The 16,193-nt window shown below is 37.5% G+C and overlaps 1 protein-coding gene across 10 annotated transcripts in view; it reads left to right on the top strand.

Annotated features, from left to right (window-relative positions):
- The window catches only part of LOC105478860 (protein tyrosine phosphatase receptor type M), an 826,332-nt gene that overhangs the window by 529,543 nt on the left and 280,596 nt on the right, over nt 1-16,193 (top strand). For 6 of the 10 annotated variants that reach the window (XM_071085869.1, XM_011736565.3, XM_071085870.1 and 3 more), the window contains 3 exons: nt 1,050-1,323; nt 2,347-2,383; nt 10,201-10,275. In XM_071085869.1, coding sequence (XP_070941970.1) covers nt 1,050-1,323; nt 2,347-2,383; nt 10,201-10,275 — 386 coding nt within the window. The remainder of the gene's footprint in view (nt 1-1,049; nt 1,324-2,346; nt 2,384-10,200; nt 10,276-16,193) is intronic. The other 4 variants (XM_011736570.3, XM_071085871.1, XM_011736575.3 and 1 more) reach the window with 1 other exon arrangement.

Raw genomic sequence — 16,193 nt, forward strand, 5'->3', positions numbered from 1 at the left:
CTTGGTATTAATGGGTTCTGTACTGAGCAGCTCTTGGTTCATGAGAATTCTGGTGCCTTTCTGATACTGTAAGAAAAAGATCCCTCGTCCTGCCAGAGGACTTACAGTCTAATCTGGAGTCAGTTCAGAGAAGCTTTAGTTTTTCTCAGCATAAGAAACTTTTTTTTCCAACAAAACTGCAAACAACATTCATCACTCTAGCAAATGTATTAAATAAATATATTAATTTTCTGAAAATCCATCAGTTCAAGGTTTTTCCCATTCTCCTAAGGTTACTTCAGAATTCAAAGACATTGGAAGAGGGTGGGCAGGTACCAGAGACCTGCTCCTTAGTGGGACTGTCACCCTTGCAGACATCTTCAAAGATATCCATGCCCAGCCCATTCTTATATGAGATTCGAGGGGCCTTGTTCATGACTTAGTCTTACTAATCACTTGGAACTCCAAGGCTTTGGTTTTTGAAACTATAATCCCTTATCTCTGCTTTTCTTAGGCATTTCTTTCCACTGACTGAATATGGTGAGGGCGAAGGAACATAAGAAAACATAGGAAGATAAACCTTAGTTAACATGAATCACTGCACATTGTGTTTTGTGATTTGTTAAAACTTTGCTTGTGTTGTCATTAAAGAAAATAATGCATTACTTTTTAAAATACATTTATAGTTGGTATAATTTAATTGTATTTGTCAGGTAAACTGAATTAATTGTCTGTAAAATCATCTTCAGTTACATGTGAGAAAAACATTACTTCTGCTCAGATAAACAGTAGAGATTATCATATTAAAAATTTTAAATGACGGTGAATTTTGTTTCTCTCACTAAGTAGTGTTGTTTTGGGTGGGAGAGTTCTGAGGAAGAACTGAAGCACCCTCCCTCTCTTTCTCTGAGCAAGTGCTGCATGAGAGTCTGTTATATACCAAGCACTCAGTATCGACTGCGTCCAGTGTGTTCTTTATTTTGAGTGTCCTATGGGTCCATGCAGTTGAAGGCAGAGTGGATCAGTTCAGTTATCATAAAATATCATTGATGATACTCTTGTTTTTCTAGTGTCTATCAAATAGTTGTTGAGGAAGAACGTCCTCGAAGAACTAAAAAGACAACAGAAATCTTAAAGTGCTACCCAGTGCCAATTCACTTCCAGAACGCTTCTCTGCTGAACTCGCAGTACTACTTTGCTGCAGAATTTCCTGCAGACAGCCTGCAAGCTGCGCAGCCTTTTACAGTTGGTGATAATAAGACATACAATGGATACTGGAACACTCCCCTTCTCCCCCATAAAAGCTACAGAATTTATTTCCAAGCTGCTAGTAGAGCCAATGGGGTAAGTTGTACAGATAACTGGTTACTTCGGCTATTCGGGGTTGTTAATGTGAACATGGATTAAGTAAAATAGTAGTAAAAGCGAAGTCATGCTTTTCTGCATTTCTACTTGTAAACAAATGTGATTTTTCTTCTCTTAAAATTATTTCCGTCTAGAGAAATTTATGGAAAGAAACGAATATACTCATCTTTATATATTTTTTTTGTTTGTTTGGAGGAGTTTATCATCAACATGATGGGTTTTATTTTCAGTTTTCCTGTTACCGAAAGTTGGCTGGCAATTCTGCTTAGCTTACTATTTTACAGGAAGACAGTATAGCTCCAACACATACATTCAGCTCGTTTAAAATGTTGTGAGATTCACAGCATCTGTCTTTTCAGCATAGTCTGTCCCATTAAAGAAATGGGAACTGAAGAAGTTCCACAGGAGTTTCTACTTCCTGTAGCTGTGACTAAATTTGGTGTCTTTTTTTTTTTTTTTCATAAGAGAAAATAGAAAGATGAGAGGGAAACAAAATAAAAAGTGTCATTTCTGAATTTGTTTCCCTTTCCTGTTCAGACCAGCGCAGAACTCTGGTTGAGATTGTGAAGGCTCCTTAGAGAGAGGAAATGTTTCGCACATACCACAGTGGGTCCCTCCTTCACAGCATAGGTCTAGGTAACATTGTCAGCTTAACTTTTGCTGGTGAAAAGCGGGGAAATCTGAGATGCATCGTACTTCTCCAGTGCTGTTTGCTCAGGGGGAAGTACAGGGACGGTGAAGGAGGTCCGGGGCTACCAGGCAGAGGCATTTTAAGTGTAGCTCCTTGTTCATCATCTGGTCTAGAAATGCCCAGCACCACCGGCACTGGAGCCAGAAAATGTATCTGAGTGTGATTCAAAGAATAATTGCTGTGTGATTAAAGACACGCCTGGAACAGTGAGATCACTCTTTATCAGTGTTATTTAAATAGAACTATAGATATTTCTATTTGTTTTAAATGAAACATGAATAATGATTTTTCCCTCTCTTTATTTGACACAGGAAACCAAAATAGACTGTGTCCGAGTGGCCACAAAAGGTAGGTTGAAATTGTGGAATGCTCTCCTAATTAATGTTCCTTAAAAGTTTATTTTAACCTATGTTTCAAAACTTTTTGAACTGTAACTTGATTGAAAATAAATGTATTATATGTACATATATATGCATGAATGCATGCATGTATTAGGATCTGATGGTGATTAAATTGACTGACTGTAACTCATATAGATACTTTTTAAAATAAGAAGCTGTATTTCTGTGTTCCAAGCAGTTTTCAATAGTTACCTTTTTCAAATTTTTTCAAATGAATTTAATTTTTATATGATCTCAGTACACGTTTTTAAAACCATAGTATCATACCTGGTTAGTACCACATCTAGTGAATCTTGATATGCCAAGGAATAAAATACCACCCACTATGTTTAAGCAGTGATCTAATTATAATAGCAGTAGAAAGTGCAGTCTACCTGGGCTTTTTTCACTGGTGGTGCGTGTCTCTCTGAGCCTAGTAACCAGGTTATGTTACTGTGGAGTGTCTGTTTCCCAAGCCTGGTTAAAACTCTGAGATAATGTGATAGAGGATGAGCTGCAAAAGTGGGTAGGGCGAGTTACCCTGAGCTCCCCACATAGCACCTACTGCGGAAGCAAGTGCAGACGTGTGTTTGTGAACATGAGCTGTCATCTGGTCAACTTGACAGTGTTGTTTTAACCATCACATCCAGAAATGTATAAGAAGATGATTTGAGAAATTTAAAATGTCATCTTAAAATGAGGCAATATAAATTAACACTCCAAAGTTAAGTACCCTCGTTCAGACCATTGGAGTGACCATGAGTACAGTGGGAAGTTCCGTATGATTTAATTTAGAGGCGATGGTAAAAACACATCATTAGGTCTGTAGCAGAAGATTTAATTGGGTCATACTTGATGAGTTGTGTTGGATAAAATAACTTTTTGTTGTTGTTTAACTCTCAGGTGAATATAGTTTGAATATACCATGATGTACATGTGCATTTTCAAAATTCTCATTGAATTCTTATTTTGTGAACCTACATGACTTTTTTAGTCAGTGTTAGCTCAGCAAATATTTCTTGGTTGCATGTTTTGTGCGAGGTATTGTGTGAGGTACTCACCTCATTTGTATCTTGTTTGTCCTCATGGGCTTGTAGTTCTATATCCAAACATCGATTTATACGAATTTTAAAACACTCAATTTTTATATCATATTATACCTAAGTGACTTTAGTACAGGAATAAATTGATATTTACTGAAATTATAGCTGCTTATGTGTTTCATAAATTGCCGTATGCTATCAGCTATTAATTATTATAGGACGATGAAGCCCTTGAACCAGGTATCCATTGATGCTCTTAGATCTCAAGGTTTTGGTCCATGCTCAGCCACAGGAATTTCAGAATACTGCTGTATCACATTTCACTTACGTTTAAGGCCTGAAAAAGTAAATCCTGCTCCAGGGCCCCTAGTTTATAATGCTCAATGTTTAACGTCACAGCTGAAAGTTTTGAAACTTCTTTCATACATGTGTCCTCATTTGTTTCTTCATTACTATGAAAAGGGAAACAGGTACTGCTATTCTTATTTTTTAAGATGAGGAAAAGGTGTATTTTTGGAGATGAATTGACTCACCAAGGTGACTCAGCTGATAGTCTGGGGATCAAGGCCTGCACTCCTAGCCCCAGTGTTTCTTTCACCATTGCTCATGGCTCGTCAGCCAGCAGCACCTCTGGCCAGTGACAGTATTGTGTAGTGTAAGCATGAGACCTCTTTGTGAGGGTTGAGCCACTGCCCAATTTGCTGTGAAAACAACAAAATATCTGTCATCATGCTCATTTACATAGTTAAATAATTATATAAATAACACGCTAGTAAATGTGGAAACCTGACAAGTTTGCTGTTTTCACAATAGATTGAATTAGATAGTGATTTGGATCATTCTCTTCCATCAGCTAGATTTCATCAATATTGTAATTTGTTTTTCAATTCACCAAAGGATGATTAAGCAATCAGATGACCTGATTGACTAAATATTCCCCACTCCTATTTTCTGAGTCACTTGCAAACATTTACACAGCAACAAACTCTATCCAAAGAACCTCTTTTGGGAAAAGAGGGAAACAAATTTTAATATTTACTGCATAACATTGTCATTTCTGTTACATCAAGTCATAGCACAAGAGGAAATCTTGGAAGATATTCTCCCTCCAGGCAGAACTACACTGTTTTGCGCTAGTTTATTAAGTTCTCCATGGACGAATTCAGCAACCCTCCTTTCAGCACAGTGTAATGTTTCATCACCTTTGAGTCAGAAAATTTGTCCTTATTGATGCTGGAAATTCTCGCGCAACATGGGAAGCCATTCCATCTTGACTACATAGTCAAAACAGAGAAATGGAAGATCTAATAACTGTTGGTACCACAGAGTAAAGATGTTTAAGATGTAAAAGAGTTCAAACATCCTGAGTGTGTGTTGCCACATACTGCTCACACTGCGATGGCTTAATTGAGTTTTCAGATACAGAATTGCTTTCCTAAGCAACATTTTGAATGTACAAAGATTTCAGTGTTCTCCTGAAACAACTGTTGACAAGTATCTTTATAGAGAAAGTATGGAGGTGGATTTGTTTTCACTAAGAGCTAGCTTATAATTTAAAGTAAGGGTATGTCTCTTAAAAATATATTTCATACTATTTATAAATTTAATGTAGTGATTATTTTAATCATATTCCAAAGATATATTTTGACACTCATCATCTTAAATATTAACTTCATAAAAGTTAGACAGGAAGAAACCTAAGCTGTATTATTATATATCTCCCTATGTGTGGGGGATTGTCTATATTTTTATGCATCCTCTTCATTTATGCACCTAGATAAATTTCCTATAGGTACATGTTAACTATACGCAAACTCATCACAGAATATTCTCTCTTGAGTTAAACGGTAAAGACACCATACACCAGGGTATACGTGATGTTTATGTGTTACCTGCCCAATTCAAGGGATTGTTTTTAATTGTATAGTGGAGTGAATAGAGTAGCTTTTAAGTATTTCTTAAAATCTGTGAAATTGTATTTTTCATTAACATTCACATTTTTATAGTTGGATTTTTAATGACCACTTGTTCAACTGTGTTTTAGTGATTGGTGTATGTGTTTTCTTTAGCTTTTATATTCACCATAGTGGTCTCATGGCAACTAGTAGGGTGGAAACTCTTTGTAGCTAGTTTTAGAAGGCTTCACTGATGATCAATTCTAAACTGATAGGGTCCACTAAAACTACACATGTCTTATTTGTAAGTTAGATTTCTTATATTTAATGAGGTCTATTCATTCTAATTGATGTAACAATTAGTTTAAGCCATGTACATTGTATTAATCTTCCATAAAATAAGATTTTTTCATAATACTATGGCACCGCATGTTTGTCCTTGGCAGTATACCCATTTGGGAACTTTCCTGTTGTCCATTTAAAAATTATTTGAGTGCCTCCTAGATTTATAAAAGTGCTGGTCGGGAACGGTGGCTCACGCCTGTAATCCCAGCACTTTGGGAGGCCGAGGCGGGCAGATCACGATATCAGGAGATCGAGACCATCCTGGCTAACACAGTGAAACCCCGTCTCTACTAAAAATACAAAAAAAAAAAATTAGCCAAGCGTGATAGCGGGCATCTGTAGTCCCAGCTACTTGGGAGGGTGAGGCAGGAGAATGGTGTGAACCCGGGAGGCGGAGCTTGCAGCGAGCCAAGATCGCGCCACTGCACTCCAGCCTGGGCGACAGAGCAAGACTCGGTCTCGAAAAACAAAAAAACAAACAAACAAAAAAAGTACTTTGGGATTTTTTTGGGTTTTGATATATGGGGAGCAGTCATATATGTTAATTTGATCCTCTCCTTGCTGTTATTTGACTATTGTCTAGCTGAAGCTTGTACAACCCATGGCCTGTGGACCACATGCAGCCCAGGATGGCTTTGAATGCTTCCCAGCACAAATTTTTAAGCTTTCTTAAATCATTATGAGATTTGGCTGGGCATGGTGGCTCGCCTATAATCCCAGCACTTTGGGAGACTGAAGGAGGAGGATCACCTGAGGTCAGGATTTCGAGACCAGCCTGGCCAACATGGTGAACTCTCGTCTTCACTAAAAATACAAAAATGAGCCGGGCACAGTGGCAGGTGCCTTTAATCCCAGCTACTTGGGAGGCTAAGGCAGGAGAATCACGTGAACCCAGAGGGCAGAGGTTGCAGTGAGCTGAGATTGCACCATTGCATTCTAAACTGGATGACAGAGTGACTTTCCATCTCAAAAAAAAAATATATATATATATATGTAGATATAGATATATATGATTTATGCATGGGCTTTTTTTTATTTTTTAAGCTCATCGACTGTTGTTAGTGTATTTTACATGTGGCCCAAGAAACTTCTTCCAGTGTGGCCCAGGGAAGTCAAAAGATTGGACACCCCTGGTCTAGCCAGAAATCAAAACAAAGGCTTCATAGAAACACATGCTAAATGATTTTCCAAAAGTATTAGAGAAATCAGACTGTAAGCCTTAAACAAAAAGAAAACAAAGCATTTTTTCAATGTTATATTTTAAGGGAATTTTTCATGAAAAGATTATTCATTTCACTGTTTTTGTAAGTTTAGTATTTTATTTTACTTAAAATTGTAATGGAACATAAATATGGCTTATTGGAAGACCTTGAGGAAACTTTGAAGGATTTCTATTGTCCTGATATAATTTCTATATTCAGAAATTTGAATGTTTCTTTTTTTAATCACTAAGGTTTTTGAGAAGTTTCTACAGACTGTTTTTCTGTTCACTGTTTTGTTCAATGAAATACTATCCTTTGTAGGCCATAATGGTACAGAATGAAAGGGCGCTGATAAAAGAACTGAAAAGATTGTCTGTTGAGATGTAAAGCTAATTAAGATTCCTTTTAATTTCTTATATTCTCTACATGAGAAAATGAATTATATAGCAAGACCACTCATATATGCTAATCTGCTGTTATTTAGGCTTTGGATTTAGAAATAGGAACAGTAACATTCATCATTCAGCATTTTATAGAGAAAATGTACTTTTTTCATGATCTGAAATAGTCTTGATAATGTACATCATGAGTATATTAAGGCCCCCTGAGAAGTTCCTAAAGAGAAGAAACCTGAAAAACTCTATGCTTTCCAAATGTATTTGATCCAAATTCATTTTTTAAGGAACACTCAAGTCATGCAAAATGCAGTTAGGTAAATGCTGGCTCAGCAAGTTCCAGAAGATCCCACTGCACATAGCTGAAATGACCATTTAGAAGTCTGATCCACAGGGACCTTACGTTTATCAGCACCAGATACTGTCTTCAAAGTATAGGATTGGAATTTCTGTCTTTATTCCAATTCTGTACTTTGAAGACAATATCTGGAGCTGATAAATCCTGTATCTTTTTTCATTATAAAAGAGAGTATCACCAAACTTAGTGATAATTCTCTTTTATAATGCATCTTTATCGATATTTTAAGTTAGAGGTCAGCAAACTTTTTATGTTAAGGGCCAGATAATAAATATTTGAGGCCTTGTGGGCCATATGGTCTCTGTCACAACTACTCAGCTCTGCTCTTGCTGGGCAAGAGCAGCCATAGGCGATACATAAACAAGCATGTGTTCCAATAAAACTTTATTTGCAAAAGCAGGTGGTGGGCCTGCTGACCCATTAGAAGATAATGTATGGCATAATCAAATTTTTTCCTCATAACGAAAAATAATAGTTACAAATAAACACTTTACAAAGCAGAACATAGAGATCATATAAAAATCCTTCCTGATATTTATAATATACTTTTTACATGGTAGACTTAACTTCTGATTATAGTTTGAGTTCCTTTTTATTTGTGAATACCTGGCTGACTGACATAGCTATTTTCAAGTAACTTTTTGTTCATATTGTTTACCTTTTTGGATATTAGGTGCTCTGTTTCTCTTTTTCTTTTTTTTTTCTTTCTTTCTTTTTTTTTTTTTTTTTTTTTTTTTGAGACAGTGTCTTCCTCTGTTGCTGAGGCTGGAGTGCAGTGGCACAATCTTGGCTCACTACTGCAACCTCTGCCTCCTGTGTTCAAGCAATCCTCCTGCCTCAGCCTCCCAAGTAGCTGGGACTACAGGTGCAAGCCACCACACCAGACTAATTTTGTATTTTTTTTTTTAGAGATGAGGTTTCACCATGTTATTCATTTGATCTCGAACTCCTGAGCTCAAGCGATCCACCCACCTCAGCCTCCCAAAGTGCTGGGATTAGTGGTGTGAACCACGGCACCTGGCCTGCTCTGTTTCTCTATAAAACAATTTCATTTTTCTCAAAAGGAGAACAGGTCAGACTCTCCTACAGATAATGCAGAACCGCATGGGAGTATTGGTTGGAGCAACATTAGTCTATGACCAAACAAAAATGTTATGTGTATGAAACTTGGAATTGGTACCAACTTTGTAATAATCTTAGAAATAACATTTTACTGTGTACAGCTTATTATAACTATTCAAAATTGAATAATACGCCATATTAAGAAAATTATCTCTGTAATGTATTAATGTACTGGGAGCTGCCTATTCTCTGACCAAACGGTTAGTTTGTTAATCTCACTTGACAAAACTAGAATATTTTCATTAATAATGTGTGAAAGACTGTCACACCATTTTTAACTCAGTTGCTGCAGTTGTCTAGTTGTAAGCAGCACTGCTTGCATGATGCAGAGGGATATTTTACACCATTTTTAACTCAGTTGCTGCAGTTGTCTAGTTGTAAGCAGCACTGCTTGCATGATGCAGAGGGATATTTCAAAATATTATGCAGCAGCAGTTTTGGGTTTAATTGTCTGCAGATGGTAGATGATCTATTTTCCTTACTCGCTGCCACATTTCTAATAGTACCCAGGCTGTTCCATGTAAATTAGTAATCTTTCATGTAAGCCTGTCCTTAATTTTCCAATATTTTTTCTTTGCATCATTTTCCAGCTGTATCATGTTAGAATTGATGTTTTAATTTTCTATTTTTTTTTTTAAATATCTGTGTGTCATTAATGTTAACCACTTAAACACAACTGCTGAGCTGTGCAAGTAAACTAAGAAGGCAGCCTGGTCTGCTTCAAGACTCTTAATCATTTCTTTGTTCGCATGTTAACCATGATAACTATAGCAAAGGCAATTTGTAGTTTCTATTCTTTTCCAACCAATACTTTGAGATGCATTTTTTTCTCTTAAAGTGAAAAAATAAAGTTCCTAAATGGAAATCTGCATTAAATTTAGATATCAGAGAAATTTTTTTATCTAAAAATGTTTTTAGCGGAAGAGTATAATATTCTTCTTTACAAAGGTGATTTAGCAAGAAGAGAAAATACTGTGAGTTCAACAATAGAATGTTACAACAACCTAATAAGTTCTAAAAGCCTAAAGTTTGGATCACCAGAATTAACAATGAATCTTTAAGCACCACGCTCAATTTCAATTGGAAACACTACTCAGTCTTCAGGTTTATTTAGGATGGATGTTGTTGGTTTTGTTTTCCTTTTTTTCTTCTTCAGTTGATCTATCCAAGATCTCAGCCAAAGCTTGCAACTGTGTCATAGTTAGAAATCCAACTGCCTGACTAGGGCTTGTTTAAGGGAAACGAATTCAGAATATTCAGCACCTTGCTATGTTTTTTTTTTTTTCTTTTTTTTTCTTTTTGTTGTTGGTAGAACAAAGTTGAGACAATTTGATATACTGATGGGGATTCTTCTTGCTAGCCTAGCTTCAGTCTGGCTTTTTTCTCCCTCATGCATGCTGACCTGGAAATCTTCCTTTGCCTTAGCTGCGATAATCGTGACTCAGCTTACAACACCTTACATTCGCATCGCCCCCGCTGCAGGCGACGGCCAACTAACAGGTCAGATGTTTGAGTACAGACGAGTCATCTTGCCCATTTCCCACTCATTTTTCTCAGCTTTGTTTCCCCTCTACATTTCCTCCTTTGCTTAAGGCCTGTTTACAATGTTTCAGACCCTTGGTACAGACCTTTGCTCGTATTAAATTAAGTGACATGCTTGGCCTCTTCTGTGTGCACATTTATATCCATGCATCAAGTACAACTCCACTGCATGTTTTCATTGTGTGTTTGGTCTGTTGGTATGTTTCTTTCTAGCCTAATGTTATATAGAAATGAAATTTGCTGGACTTGAAATAGCAATAACATCAAACAGGGTTTCCAACAAAATACATAAAGATATATTCCTAGTTTTCCAAATTAGTCTAAAATGGTATTGAGATTTAAGGGTACAAGAGGTTTATTTTTTACCTTGCCTGGTCTAGCTTGCACATACATTTAGCTATACACAATCTTGGATGCCAGTATTATTAAATGAAGCCCCCCAAAGGTGCTTAGGGTGACAATGTTCTAACAGCTTTGTGTGTACATACAGTAGTTGCAGAGCTGATTGCATTCCTTATAGATCCTTGTTGCAAAGCACAGTGTTTATATTAATCATGCAGAGGCATATCTGCAAGTCAGATGCTTTGAATAATTTAGGAAAGTTTAGAAAAATTGGCTTAGAGTCACGGAGTTGAACTGTGCTTCCTTATACCAAGAGAAATGAGCTTGTTCACTCTTCCCGCCAAAGCCTTGTAGACGTCTCTGTACATTCATATAGGAAAAGAGTCCAGTAAATTACTTCTAGTGAACTCCAGAAGACAAACTTTTTTGCTTCAACAAAAGCAAGTCATTGTCAAGATTACCAACATGATTACATGGGCAGGACTCAAAAGGCTGGTTTCAGAAACACCTGCGTATAGTCTAGGCCTGATGAAAGCTGAGTAAGAAGCAGAAACTACTTTCTATATGATTTTCACTCCAGCAATTGTTTTTTGTGTGTGAAACTAGGCAATGTCCCCTAACATTTAAGAAAATGGTAAAGCTTAACTCATGGTAATAAATTACAAGTGTTTAAGTTGTTCTGTGAACTTATTATTTTGGACAATAAAGAAAGCTAAGCCTCAGGAAAATTACAGACTGGTGTTATAAGGTAAAGAAATGTAAAATAATTCTATTTCCTTCTCCACTGGAATTCTGCACATATTTTCAGTTCTCTATTTCAGGGCCGAAAAGCTATCAATTTATTGACAGTTCTGTTTCCCTTGCCTTCAAGTTTCTTTTAGGAGTATTTCTTTTCCTGATTGAAGTTCTACTTGTTACAGACTCTTCCTTCTCCCAAGCTTCTGAAGTGTTCTTCCCACAAGTAAAAGTATTTGAGGGACAGTGCCTTTCTTAAGTCCTCCCCACTAAAACCTTCACCTTTCAGGACTGGCCTGTGGCACTCTGTGTAGGATTAGGAGTCCATCTTGAAGGTTATTGGGATCTTTCAGCAACTCTAACCACCCATTGTCTGAGCCAGCACCAGACTCATCAGTACATTGTTAAAAATGGGTTGTTCCCACCTTCGTAAAACAAGTACTTATGAAATATAATTCAACAGTCCTTTTCTCAAGCTTTACCTATAATCCACTAACTTCAAATGAAGCGTGTTGTTTACTGGGAATGAAGTAAGCGAACCTTCTGAATATAGCTTTCACTCTGAAACTTGCCTGATTGAGAAGATACTTCATAAAGCAGCCCTCGTCGTAAGGCATTCAGACCCAGTGAGTGTCATTATTTTGGAGCTAGTCCAAAGGACACACACACACAACTGCAATGTGTGGCTGCTATTCCTCTTAAGAGCTACAGGTGATCTACCTCATTTACTTTGGTTTATTAGGGATTAAAATGATGGAGTGTCAGAATAAGCCTCAAAAACCAGTAAAAAACTATTCTTGTTCTTTCTTCAATATTTACTGCTGGTTTTAATGATGGTTAATCTTACCCAGATAAATTCACACTCAAATGATATTTCTTTTGCATTTTCCATTTGCATCACCCATCAACTTCGATAGAAGTAACACTGTCTTTTTTTAAGGGATTTATTCAGGAGTCATACCGCAAGCCTGAGAGTTAATTCATTCGGTCCCTTATTTGACATTTATTGAGCACCTTATCTGTGCCAGGTATGAATCAACTAACTCTTTTCAGGAGTTTTACTTTGTATGGTTGCCTAGACACCTTGGCATCCAGTACATTTGCATTAGTAACCCCAAAACCTACATAAGTGCATACTCAGATGAGTGAAAAATTAGTATCATACTTGTCATTCAGCAAACCTAAGAAAAGACAGCAGTTTTATAACTGATGGGAACCAAAGGACCTGTATTTCAAACCGTTTCTCACTGTGGCAAACAGCCTAGGAAATGGTCAGTGGGACAGCTCTGAACAGTTTCCATCTCTGACCCATTCAACCGCTGTGTTTAATAGATCAATCCTGGCCCTTCCAGAAGCCAATAGAAGATACAGGAGGTATACATTCTGAAGTGCCTTCAGCTCTTTTTTGTTCATTTTGTTCTAACTGTGCTGACATCTTGCCCCTAAAAATCCTATTTGATGCTGTACTTGCACCGGGAAGCTTTTGTGAGATCATGAGTCCTTCGCCTTGCTGTCCCTGTCGTACTGGTATGTGGTGCTTGCTGGTTAGGTTTCCCTTAGTGTAAGTGGGCTCTCCCCTACTTGTCTACCACCCACGAAAACAAGAACCTTGGTGATCTGACCCCAGCACCTAGGACTGTGCCAGGCGTGATAGCTACTCAGGAGGCTGAGGCAGGAGAATTGCTTGAACCCGGGAGGCAGAGGTTACAGTGAGCTGAGATCAAGCTACTGCACTCGCTCCAGCCTGGGTGACAGAGTAAGACTCTGTCTCAAAAAAAAAAAAAAAAAAAAATGCTCATAAGTATTTTTTGACTGAGATCTTTGAGTGGCTCAGGTGTCAGGAGGGTTCCAAAGAAGGAGTTTGTGGAATGCGAGGACATTTCATGAGCAGTCCTGTCATTGCCCTGGGGAGTGTTGCTTAAACTTCTTGACCCCAATCAATGATAAGAAATACATCAACACCCAGTACTGTATACACACATATACATACATGTAAGTTTAACTGCAACGAAAACTTTTAGAACCATACTTCCAACACTGCTCACTGCATACATAAGATATACCCTGATTTTTGTATTCTGTTCTACATTTTTCTTTTTCATTTTAGAAAAAAAAAAATTCTGGTTGCTACCTTCTAAATTGATTTCATTTCCCATTAATGAGTTGTCATCTACAGTTTTCAAAAAATGCTTTGCTAAGTTACTAACTAGATTTAGGAGATAGTAAAGAGGAGTGGAATGTCTGACTGGAATGAAGGTTCTGTCTACCTCAGAAATCCTGCTCTAAAGAGTACACACAGAGAAAGTTCTAGAAATTGGAAATGCCCCTAGTCTCTTTCTTCCCTTTATCTTGTGATTCACTGTTCATAATACAGAAATGATTTGGGAAGAAAATAGAAAGCTATACATGCTAGGAATCTCTTTAAAACCTTTTTATCTTACACATATATCTAGGCTATTTATTTTAAATTAAGATATCTTTGTTTATGATTTAATAACCCAGCCAACCATGACATGCTGTGGAGAATGCTATATATATGTTTATTTTAAGTCAGTAGACCTTTCTATTGCAAATAAAACAAACCCTAGGTGTTTCAACTCACAAAAGCATGAAACAGCTTTCTCCTGTTCCCAGTGTAGCCCTCAGGCACCCAGGAAGTATTTTGAATTGTTTGCTGAATGACTGAATGAATAACAGTTGATGACCTGTCTTACTAAATTTATTCCTAGGTATTTTATAGCTTTCATTTATTATTGTGAGTAAATTTTGAGCAAATTTTGATTGAGGGAAGGAATATTTTGAAATTGGTTTATTTTGTCTTCTTTTGACTGATTTTGTTACTTTCTGCAAGATTGCAAAATATGTCTCTTTTTAATATATATATATATAAATTTAATAAACTTTTCCATTGCAAATAAAACAAACCAATGGTTTTTCAACCCACTTACAAAAGCATAATTTCAGTCAGCCATTGCTTTTGGCAAGAGCCATTAAAAAGGTTGAATGTTAATTGATTTTCTAAGAGAATGGCCTAGCCACTCCTACCAACATTATCTGTTTTCCTCCTACTCCGCTGACTGTGTCTGTCCACTTCTCTACTTCCCACCCATCAGCCCCCACCTCACATCCTAAGTCCTCTTTATCTGCAGTAAACCATGGCAGAGCTAAATGTCTGTCCTTCTGTGGGCCCAAGGTTCTCTATTTGTAAGATGAAGATATACCTGATCGGATCTTAGCCACACTGAGTAGCAAGGAGGACAACGTATGGCTTGAAGATGGTGGGATTGTTTACTGAACATTAGCTTAGTCGGTAGCAGTAACAGCACATACAAAGGTCCTGTGGTGCGATGAAGCATAGGCAGATATGAAGAATTGCAGAAAGGTCATCATGGCTGGAGAGCAGAGAGCAAAAAGGATGTGTGGCGTGAGCAGTAAGATTGTATAGGCAGAAGAAGGCCAATTGTGACTGTGTACCTTACATTAAGGACTTTGGTCTTGATCCCAGGAGCAGTGGGAAGCAATTGAAGTGTTTTAGGAGGGTCAGAAAGGATAAGGTTTGCACTGTATACTCCAGCCACACTAGAAACATTGGAGAAGAGATGAAAAAGGCCAAAAGACCGAAAGTAAAACTAAGAAATGGAAAACTATCCAACACACTGGAAAAAAAAAAGAACAGAGGAAGTCGATGTGAATAGAAGAGTTAAAAGCCAGGAAATTAATACAGTAAGTACTGGTCATGGAGAATGGACCAGCTGCAGCCAGCATGGAGGAGCACATGCTAGGGAACTTAGGGACAGGGTCAGCCATATCAAAGGAATGCTTAGAATCCCTTCCAGGGGCCATATTTTATGTATCTTCAAACTTTCCTCAGCCTGCCACTCAGTGCTTGGCACATGAACGACACTCAGAGTCCAGCTGTATTTTCTTTGATGGGATGAAGTTATTTGTGAAAGATAAAATTCCCTTGAAGAGTGAACTAATTTTCACACTGCTTCTTAAAAAAAAAAAAAATAATAACATCCCTGCCACAGTGGCACTTCCAGCTGTGACTGCAGTCAGGGTGAATGGGGTTTCAGGAGGGGCAGCTGGACCAAGAGCTACACAGACCCCCTGCAGTTAGCCTCCCTTCAGACAGTGCATACAGTGTAGCTCTGACAGAAACCAAAGTTGCAGCTTTCTGTCACTGAAATATGTAGCTTTAGGGAGCTGTCCTGTGAGCACTATCCTCTAGTATACTAGAGAAGCAATCATTCATCCATTCATTCATCGTTTCCATCGATGAGCTTTCACCCATCGGAGAGCCGGCCATACCTTGAGCTCTACATTAGAGAGGAACATTCCTGGAAGTGTAGGGTCCGCTCTTTGCTCTGCAGGAACTCATATTTAGGGCCTTTGTTAAGACCAACATAAACAGTTCAATAAATGCTCCACTTGCATGAGCTTACCAACATCTTGAACTATATGTAATAGTGGTGAGTGGGTAATAAACTAAGTTAACATATACTCAGTTGCACTTGAAAACATACTATCTATATGATACTGGAGTCCTTTTCAGTGTCAGAAGCTTCAATTTAACCTTTTGAGTGAATTTTGGATAAAAATTAAGGGAAGAAAATGCCTCCTTTAGATTTCTTTATAAATAAAAAATGGCTAAACTCATTTAAGCAGGTAACCAACTGATTGAAAGAAGTGGCTAACTTAATACTACCGTTTTCCAACTAACTAGGTATCTTACTTTTTGTCACATGCAGTATTCTGTAAATATAGATGATGAACAATTCACATGCACTGTTGTGGGC

This window comes from Macaca nemestrina, chromosome 19 (genome assembly GCF_043159975.1).
Source record: "Macaca nemestrina isolate mMacNem1 chromosome 19, mMacNem.hap1, whole genome shotgun sequence".
In the NCBI taxonomy this organism is placed as follows: domain Eukaryota; kingdom Metazoa; phylum Chordata; class Mammalia; order Primates; family Cercopithecidae; genus Macaca; species Macaca nemestrina.